The 9,662-nt window shown below is 41.3% G+C and overlaps 1 protein-coding gene, 1 long non-coding RNA gene and 1 pseudogene across 4 annotated transcripts in view; 2 read left to right on the top strand and 1 right to left on the bottom strand.

Annotated features, from left to right (window-relative positions):
* Positions 1 to 635: 635 nt before the first annotated feature.
* Positions 636 to 9,662, bottom strand: part of LOC137975176 (uncharacterized) — a 23,618-nt gene continuing 14,591 nt past the window's right edge. Inside the window, exons 2-4 of one of the 2 annotated variants that reach the window (XR_011117550.1) lie at positions 6,202 to 6,310; positions 5,821 to 5,918; positions 636 to 3,563 (exon numbers count right to left, since the gene is read on the bottom strand). This is a non-coding gene — a long non-coding RNA (uncharacterized lncRNA). Of the gene's footprint in view, positions 3,564 to 5,820; positions 5,919 to 6,201; positions 6,338 to 9,662 lie in introns of those variants that run through there. The other variant, XR_011117549.1, reaches the window with a different exon arrangement.
* LOC137975173 (uncharacterized) overlaps positions 6,506 to 9,662 on the top strand; it is a 3,673-nt gene continuing 516 nt past the window's right edge. Inside the window, exons 1-3 of one of the 2 annotated variants that reach the window (XM_068822260.1) lie at positions 6,506 to 6,579; positions 8,107 to 8,305; positions 9,590 to 9,662. The exon at positions 9,590 to 9,662 is cut by the window's right edge and continues 516 nt beyond it. In XM_068822260.1, coding sequence (XP_068678361.1) covers positions 8,126 to 8,305; positions 9,590 to 9,662 — 253 coding nt within the window. In that variant the 5' untranslated portion in view covers positions 6,506 to 6,579; positions 8,107 to 8,125. Of the gene's footprint in view, positions 6,580 to 7,561; positions 8,306 to 9,589 lie in introns of those variants that run through there. The other variant, XM_068822259.1, reaches the window with a different exon arrangement.
* Positions 6,552 to 9,662, top strand: part of LOC137975174 (uncharacterized) — a 9,295-nt pseudogene continuing 6,184 nt past the window's right edge.

Here is a 9,662-nt window from a genome sequence, read left to right as displayed (position 1 = left end):
ATGCAAATTCCCGCGAAATTTAAAGCAGCACGAGAATTTTAATGTCCAATTTTCAGACGTTGTGCCTTACGCCATGATATAATTTTCCATTGTGTGAATGATAGATAATAAAATGAATAATATTTGGCAATATTTGAAATCTGCCTTTTTGCAGTGTAGTTATAGAGGTTTGAATTCGGCCAAAATCCCTTACATTCACTGTAATCTAAGCCGCGTTTGCCCCCAAAACAAGATGACGTCAGAAACCATGAAAAGGTCTCACTCTATTGTGGTAAAGAACTTTACCACAATAGAGTGTAAAGTGAACCTGGGTTTGCAATGCAGCAGTGAAAGTTAAGCTGCTATAAAATTGTAGAAGCCATAGTGGATTAAATGTCATGGATTAAATTTACAAAGTGGCTATGCAGACGGGACTCGTACACCAACCTATATTTGCTATTCCTATGGGATTCTTGTAATTGTAATTACCGTTCAAGAAACTGCTTCATTCATTCCTCTTGCAAGATCTGTAAGTTCACGGCGGCGCCTTTCGATCACATTGTGCACTGCATTGGAGCGGATCTTGTTTGAAGTTCATGTTTTCTTGGTTGCATTGCTGTATTTTGCCGATTCTTGTGCCAAGCCAACCTGGCGTGTTTCAATGAAATACATCAAAATGTGAATGATCTCGTTTTCAGGGATGAAGTGGAATAAAGTACATTAGTAAAACTCTTCTTTAACCTTGAACTAACAAAGTTTTTTTTATGGCTTCTAATTTTAGCGTGATTCCTGTTCGCTGGCTATCGACAGTCGACTCTGAAATGGATTTTTTCCTTTTCCCCTTTTCTCCCATTTCATCATGACACCACATGATGGAAATCTAAACTCTGGTCTGGCCCGTAACAAAGGGTCTGTGGACTGTTAGTTTTGGAAGGACGAGAACCTTAACGTCCATACTATTTACTTTTTACAGGCACTTTTTAACAGGAATTGAGAAAAATGAACTCATAAGATATATGAACGATTTTCTAGTTCAAATTTACAGTTGAAGAAAATACACAATGTCAAAAATGGTTTGGGTTTAAACATGTCTGCTGTTCCTATTTCACAAATTGTGGAAAACTAGATCCGACTACGTGACGTGGTCGCGCATTTTGACCCCCTACGAACTGAACATTGGTTAGTCAAGAAAGTTCTGTGGCACTAGATGATTGCAAGGCGTTGAGAGTGGTAACCTGTCCTAATGATCTACTGTATCAAGATGATCTAGATAGTTTGTGCACTTCGAGTCAACAGAACAGGATGACCTTCAATGCTAAGAAATGCAAGATGACAAGATTCACCGATTCTCGGTGACTTAAACGTCTGTTTAGACTTTCCTCTGATCCGTGTAGCTATAGCTTTAAATACCCGTAAAACGGAGCACTGACAGAGGGAGGGGGGTAAAGGGCGCACCGTCGACTTCCATTGATACCAGCCTCGCAGCTGAAAACGTGTTCCAAAAAAAAATGCGTTTTCCAAAATTACTTTTTTTCGATGAATACCTGAAGACTGCTTCGGATCTTGAATTGATCCAGTGTCAAACTTTGTAAACTCAACAACAAGTACACTCTCTTGGTTAAAAACGAGTGTATTTCACCGACACGTCTAAGGGTGGAGTGTTAAACGAATGTGGGGGCTATGCAAAAACTCAGCACCTTATCCCAAGAATAAATTTGTGCTAGTGACCTCCTTTGGTTAAGAAACTAATGACGGTCGCAAAAATTCTGCATGTTACCCCAAGAACATATTTGGTGTAATTGACCTTGTTTGGTTCCAAAACTAATCATGGTTGCAAAAATTCTACGCCTTGCCCCAAGAATGAATTTGGTCCTATTGACCTTCTTTTGTACTGAAACTACTCATGGGCGCAAAACTTCTGCACCTTTGCCCCAAGATAGAATATAGTGTAATTGACCTCCTTTTGTTCTGCAACTAATCATGGGCGCAAAAATTCTGCACCTTGCCTCAAGAATGAAGTTAGTGTAATTGACCTCCTTTGGTTCTGAAACTAATCATGGGCGCAAAAATTCTGCACCTTGCCTCAAGAATGAAGTTAGTGTAATTGATCTCCTTTTGTTCTGCAACTAATCATGGGCGCAAAAATTCTGCACCTTGCCTCAAGAATGAAGTTAGTGTAATTGACCTCCTTTGGTTCTGAAACTAATCATGGGCGCAAAAATTCTGCGCCTTGCTTCAAGAATGAAGTTAGTGTAATTGGCTTCCTTTAGTTCTGAAACTTATCATGGGTGCAAAAATTCTGTGCTTTGCTTTAAGAATTAATTTGGTGTGGACCCCCTTTAATTCTGCAACAAATGTCTTGATTCAAGAATGAATTTGGTGCTATTGACCTCCTCTGGTTCTGAAACTAATGACGGACACAAAACGTCTGTGCCTTGCCTCAAGACTAAATTTAATTTAGTGTAACTGACCTCCTTTCATTTCTGAAACTATTGATATGTGCAATAATTCTTCACAATGCTTTAGAGATCTGGCGACCAAAAATAATATTTACCAATACATACAATAGTAATGGCAATATAAGAGAACAATATCCAACTGCTGTAGTTTGATTAGGGTTACCCTGTTCAAAATTGGTGACTATAAATAATTTTTTTGTCTCGTCCAACAATATTTTGTTTGCAACAAATGGTATAAATATACTTAGCATGTTATTTGAAGTCACTGAAGACATGGCACTGATCTCCACAACTAAGGTAATGTTCTCTTCATTGCTGGTGTTCTATGGTAATTTAAAATAATAACAACAGGCCCCAGTTTGCAGGGTGGATAGCGCTATCCACTGGATAAATCACTATCCGCTGGACAACTCAATTGGTTTTGCCAGTGTTTATTCGCTGGATAGTGATTAACCGATGGATAGCGTTATCCACCTTTTGAACAACCGAGGCCAGGATGTTTAAAACAATTATGTCATGTATGTAGGAAACGTTACTTTCTGTGACACCTTACATGAAACCAAACAACCTACCAGAAATGAAATGCGCTAAACAAGAACACTAGAAATGACATGAGAAACCGGAGTACCTGGGGGAAATATAAATAGCAAAGAAAATTTACAATTTTTAGTGTCCATCCTCTTCACGACTTTTTAAGGACGCATACTTATCAACTAGGTGTCTTCTTGTTGTGGGTTGCAATTTCATTGCTTTTGACAGCTCAAATTGCTATAGAGGATGATAACTCTCCTTCTGACCCCATTTTCCTCGGTAACTTCTTTCCGATCCTGTAATGGCTCTTTTACTTTAAGTCCTTATCCATTACTTCCTCGATAAGTCCGATAACGCCAATGACGTACAGGTTCACTGTCCCAGTTCGACAAATAGACCGCCAAAAACGTATTCACGCAAAGCCCTTCCAAGAAACTTTCAGCGTGCTCGACAGGATTTTCTCTTTCTCTTGGCGCAACAGAGAAGCAACAGCGAAATAAAAAGAGGTTTCAATCGCAGTTTCCCAGATTTCGCTCGTCAAACCGTCAGCAAAAACTTAATTGGAAACTGTGAACCGTGGACCAGGACTGTGGACTGAAAAAAAAAAAAAGACACCGTGTAATGGAACCCATTGTAAAAACTAAAATCTGATTACAGAGTACGTGCTAATCAAATAATTAAATTTTACTTGATCTACGTGGGAAAGGAGGTTATGTTGTTTCTGTGTTGTTACACAAGGTGGCCATATAGACATAGACAACGACGACTTGTAACCGAGCAGGTAAAGACATATTACGAAGGGAATGTTTAAATTTAATAGTTCTTTCCTTATTTATTTTTCCCCATTTGCTATGCCCACATGATTGCCTGGATTCGTTGGTATTTAGGAATGTCGCGAAACTCGAATATTTGACGGCCGGAAACAACAATCAAATATCATCAGGTTTTTTTAGAGCTGAAAATCACTTAAACTTGTATTACGTCTTTGCAAGACTATCATCTATAGTTAGTCTACTCTAAACATCCAACGGATGCAATGCCAGCTAACTGGCGAGCGTGAGTCAAGCAGTCGAGTCAAGTTATGCAATGACAGACTGAAAAAAACTCCCAGTGGCTAAAATGTTTGTTCTTCCTATAATTTCCGCTCAGCCATTATCGGAAAAACTTTAATTTTGGGGGAAAATATTTGCTCTTATCTTAGTTTATTTGTCACTGAGACTCGGAGTGCATGACGCTAAATACTTATGATATTTATTATATAGGAAAAGTGGTCACTACAGAATAATATTATTGGCAGAAAAAGGGCTCTTTTATTATGTAACAATATCCATAACTGGTGAAAGACTCGGAGTTTAACGTCGAAAAATTCAAAACCCGACTGAATAAAAGATAAGGAAGAACTCCATGGTGTGAATTAATTTTGAGCACACGCGAGGGAAAAAAATTGTCTGGTTTGTAATAACCTGAGATTAGGCCCAATTTTATTTTCATATTTAATTTGGACATGCTACTCTCGCCGTTCGATACTGTGCCCTTCACCCTCGATAATGAATTAATACACAGTAAGAGAATCAGAGCGGCATGTTGAAAGCTTGGCAGCGCCAATATTTAACGCGACAAGCTTCTTCACGACAAGTGTTGTGGGAACGTTCTGCATTGAATTTGTTTTCTGCACGCAATTCAATCCTCGCGTGATCAAATATGCGGCAACTCCTGTCCGTGTGATTGACGGATCAAATGGTTGTCTGCTAAACGTTTTATGATTGTCGTTAAACAATTCTAAAAGTTACCTTGCTGTAAACTCTACTAAATAAGCACCGTCGGGCTCCTTGGTGTAAGATTTTGTAAAAAAAAAAAAAGGTAGCCATGGTTGGGAGTGTACGATAGGAGCTGCAAACACATTTATCGACGTTACAGATCAGGATTACAGATCGATGTAATGGTATCCGAGGTTAATTGTATTATATCCGGTGGATATTTTCTCTGTATTTATCAGATCTACACCTGCTTAGAATACTTCACGAAACTGAGGAAAAGCCGAACACGTTCGATTGAGTTGAAAGGGCCGAGGATACGGATACATAAAGGGCCAGGTAGGATGTGGCCTGCGTGGAAGGCGATTCCCCCCCTGCTCTTCCCTTCGAACGCTTGCTACACGGGCTAGGTCGGATGACAAAAAAAAAAAGGAAAATCTGGGCTATCAATCGGATAATTGGTGAAAACGGAATTCTGTATTCAAAAGTCCTAGCCGCCGGTTATAAGGTAACTTAAAAATACACGATATCGACTTTGTATACTGAGACAAGTTTCAGTGAATAAAGAAAGCAAAATATGTCTACTTATATCTACTTTTCTTAGATAATCTACTGCTTACTGCTAACTTCTAATTCACGGTATCGTCTGCTAAACTGCTGACAGTTAAATCGAACACCTGGAATTAACATTTTCCACACGCATAGTTAAAAAATAATAATGAAAAAAATATATGAAACACGATTTTAATATTATATGCAAAGTCTGCCTAGCCGATAATGATGATGCAAATTATCTCATATGCAGGGTTAAAATAGCCTGTGGACGGGAGCGCGGCAGCTGTACAGTGACAGGCAAGTGTTGATGCCCATATCATGGGGCTTGTGTTTGATAGAATCTATGAGCACGCGGGAAAAACCGTTGAGACTTACAAACGTTGATACTTAAATTACAAACTGCTGAAACTGCTCCAGAGTTCGTTCGTTTCCGAATCATTCAACAACCTCAACGTCTGAAAAAAGATCCCACTGGAAGAAAGCTATTTCAAGGCACTTAATTGAATACCACCAATAATAATGTCAACTACAGATCTCCTTACCACCATCCTCCGACTGCTCCAGCAAGAGCCCATTTTCAACAATGACTTTGCTCTCAGTGGTATTCGGTATTATTCGAGCATGCTGCTCCTAGATTTTTCTGAAAAGCAAACGGGTATATGCTTAGATGGATGCATGAACATGAAGAAAGCATCACTCTTTATTGTTAAGTGAATTATCAGGGCAACCCACTCAGCTGTCATTAACAAGGAACGGGCCAAGTAACAAAATTACCAAACTTTCTCCACTCGTTAGCTTGCATGGCCCTTTGGAACTCTTTTAAGATAAAATACCATTAATTTCAACAAAGCGGGGGCATTAACTCGAAGCAGGTTTCACTTACAATGAAAGTTATTCATAAACGTGATACAAGGAAAACTTACCTTGTTCTTAACCGATCGCGTTCAGGTCTAATGCGCGACGTCGTTTGATCTTTTAAACGCTCCAAAAAAAGTTTCCTTGTCAATATCATCATCTTCCATGTTGGTACACCTATCCCAAAAAAAAAACGACTTCCTCCTTTTATGTGGAGTCGAGAACTTAGGATCAATAGCACTTTATACTATTACTAAAAATAGATTTTGTTACGTGATAACGTATGAGACCCCCCGCACAGACTCAGACAAACATTGCGACCAGCTTAAAGGAAATTTATGAGCGAGAGCTGTAAAATTGAAACAAAACGACGGAAAATTTCGTCAAGAAATGACTCAGCGTTCTAAAAGGAAGCGGCATGGTTGGTACCAAACACTGTTGTTGGGGTGAGTGTAAGAGAGACTCAAGATATGCAGATAAATGGCCAAAATCACTCAAAGAGTTAGAGGAATCGGGGAAGAAAGTATTCATTCCCTTCCCAAAACCTTCGCGAGACATGGCAAAGTGCAAGCGTTGGCTAGTGGCTTGCTCGCGTGAACTTTTTACGGAGAGAAACATAGCAAGAAACACTTATATTTGTGCTCTTCACTGGCCCGGCGAAAAAGGTCCAACAGCCGAATTTCCCGATCCACTGAAGGCAAATCTAAGACCACAGGTAACCCAGGCTCACTGTGTGCGTCACGTAGGTATTAAAATATAGAGAACATATGAGGCGAAGTTTAGGTCTGAAAATTTGCTAGAAAATGGTAATAAAAATCGATAAAACTTATCATGTGGTGAACTGTTGTTGTTTTTAATACGTACACGAAGTTTCGGGGAAAATGGTGCCCGTTCACCTTCCTTCATAATATAGTGACAAGGTAGGAGACGGAAGCCAGCGTCGGGACTCCGATCGACCCAAAACAAGCACGATTTTTTCCGCGAAAATCAAATCCAGTCGCTAAATAAACACCCCAGGTTCGTGGAATAGGAAATTCTCTAAACCATGAATCCACTGAAGCATCTCCAGGTAGCAACGCGGAGCCACCAGACTCCGTAAAACTTGTAAGTTAACCTGCTAAAATGGCGGCCAGAAAGCGTAGTACTCACGAAGTGCCCAATTCAAAATGGCACTGAACTCTGGACGCCTGGTGACGAGTATAATAAGTTCTGGAGGGAGGGGAGTCCCAAATTGCTAAAAACAAAACTCACTGAGCAATTTGGGACTCCCCTCCCTCGAGGGAGACTTATTATACTCGTCTCCAGGCGTCCAGAGTTCAGTGCCATTTTGAATTGGGAATTCAGTGGATTCATGGTTTAGAAAAATTCATGTTCCACGAGCCTGGCGTGTTTATTTAGCGACTGGATTCGATTTTCGCGAAAAAAATCGTGCTTGTTTTGGGTCGATCGGAGTCCATAAGCTGGCTTCCGTCTCCTACCTTGTCACTATATTATGAAGGAAGGTGAACGGGCACCATTTTCCCCGAAACTTCGTGTACGTATTAAAGACAACAACAGTTCACCACATGATAAGTTTTATCGATTTTTATTACCATTTTCTAGCAAATTTTCAGACCTAAACTTCGCCTCATATGTTCTCTATATTTTAATACCTACGTGACGCACACAGTGAGCCTGGGTTACCTGTGCTAAGACCAGCGCAAGTAAGTCGAGCACATGCTCCTAAGAGAAAAGCACCGAAAGAAAGAGAAAATCCAGCGTCAAAGAAACAGAAATTATTCTCACTGCATAATTAATTAGCTCATGGCGGAAGTTTTCATCATGCGTTCGAATTCCCCCGTTTCCGAGCATGCTTATTACGGTGTTGATGCTTTGCGGTCTTAGAGTATATATTTTGTCGCCCCGCCTGAAAAGTGGTCATTTTAACCGTACTCCGGGACGACGGCCAACTCTCGCGTCTGTTCCTTGCACAGTCAACCGCCACCAGCATAGATGGCAGAACATCGTCTTCCCCGTCCACCCGCTCCCGTCCCTGCTGCAATCGTGGAGCATGCTGCCGTTGAGCCACCGCCAGTTGTAGAAGAACCGCCTGTTGTTGATCCGGTTATCGCACCGCCCCCGGCTCCAGTTCTAGCGGCGGACCCGGCCCCGGCGGTTGAAACCATGGAAGAGGTAATTTTCCTAGTAATTTTGCTGGCCCATAGCCAGGTTTACGTTTTTTATCGTGTTTTACCCGCTGTCTGTCGCTTTAGTGCCTGCGTTTGTCTCCGGTTCATTTGTATTTTCTTTCCCGGTTCTTTTGTCTTGGGTTTGTTTCGGTAAACCTGTATACTCCTTTTTGTTTTTGGAACTATTGTTTCATGCTCTGTATTGTTTTAGGGCTTTTGTTTCCTCGTGTTTTCGCATGCCTCCGTGGCCCTCTGTTGCGTTTTTTAGCTTCCACACTTTAAGTTATGTAAAATCTTTGGTTTTAGTTCTTTTGCATACGTTTTCCACTAGTCTAGGCTATTTGTTGTTGCGTGGCGTTTCTAGCGCCGTACCGCCGGTTTAGGCAATTGCGTGGACGTTGCTTTGGTATTCCACCAGTGAAGGCAACGTGTTGTTGCATGGCTGTTGTTGTATTCCGCTGGTGAAGGCGACCTGTTGTTTTGGCGCTGTTTTTTACGAATACCGCCGGTGAGGACAACATGCTGTTGTTGCGTGACCTCTGGTCAAGTCAACGTATCGTTGAGTAACTATTTGCGTTTTCCACCGGTGAAGGCAACGTGTTGTTGCGTGACTGTTTTTGCGCGTACCACTGGTGAAGGCAACGTGTTGTTGCGTGACTGTTTTGTGTGTACCACCGGTGAAGGCAGCGTGTTGTTGCGTGACTGTTTTTGCGTGTGCCACTGGTGAAGACAGCGTGTTGTTGTATGACTGTTTTGCGTGTACTACCGGTGAGGGCAACGTGTTGCATGACTGTTTTGTGTACGACTGGTGAAGGCAGCGTTTTGTTGCGTGTTTTTGCGTGACTGTGTTTGCGGGTACCACCGGTGAAGGCAGCATGTTGTTGCGTGATTGTTTTTCGTTTTCCACCGGTGAAGGCAACGCGTTTGTTGCTTGACTGTTTTTTTGGGTACCACTGGTGAAGGCAACGTGTTGTTGCGTCACTCTTTTGCGTATGCCACCGGTAAAGGCGACGTGTTGTTGCGTGCTTGTTTTGCGTATACCACTGGTGAAGGGAACGTCTTGTACTTGCGTATACAGCTGGTGAGGCAACGTGCTGTTGTGCGACTGTTTCTGTGTTCTGGTACGAGCAACGCGTTGTTGTGATTCTTTTTGTGTGTACCTCTAGTAGAGGCAATCTAGTGTTGTGGTATACCATTATGGAAGGTATTACACGTTGCAAGATATTGTTTATAAAGAGTAAATTTGAAGTTTAAGTCATATTGATTTGGGCTGTTTATTTTGTCATAGGCCGCTGCCCGTATTAAGGTTCTTGAGGACAAGATTAAGTCGTTGGAGCAGCTGAAGACTTTAGAAAGTTCAG

Source organism: Montipora foliosa, chromosome 11 (genome assembly GCF_036669935.1).
Source record: "Montipora foliosa isolate CH-2021 chromosome 11, ASM3666993v2, whole genome shotgun sequence".
NCBI classification, from domain to species: domain Eukaryota; kingdom Metazoa; phylum Cnidaria; class Anthozoa; order Scleractinia; family Acroporidae; genus Montipora; species Montipora foliosa.
The sequence above is the reverse complement of the archived record's forward strand: the minus strand, read 5'-3'. Positions and strand labels throughout refer to the sequence as shown.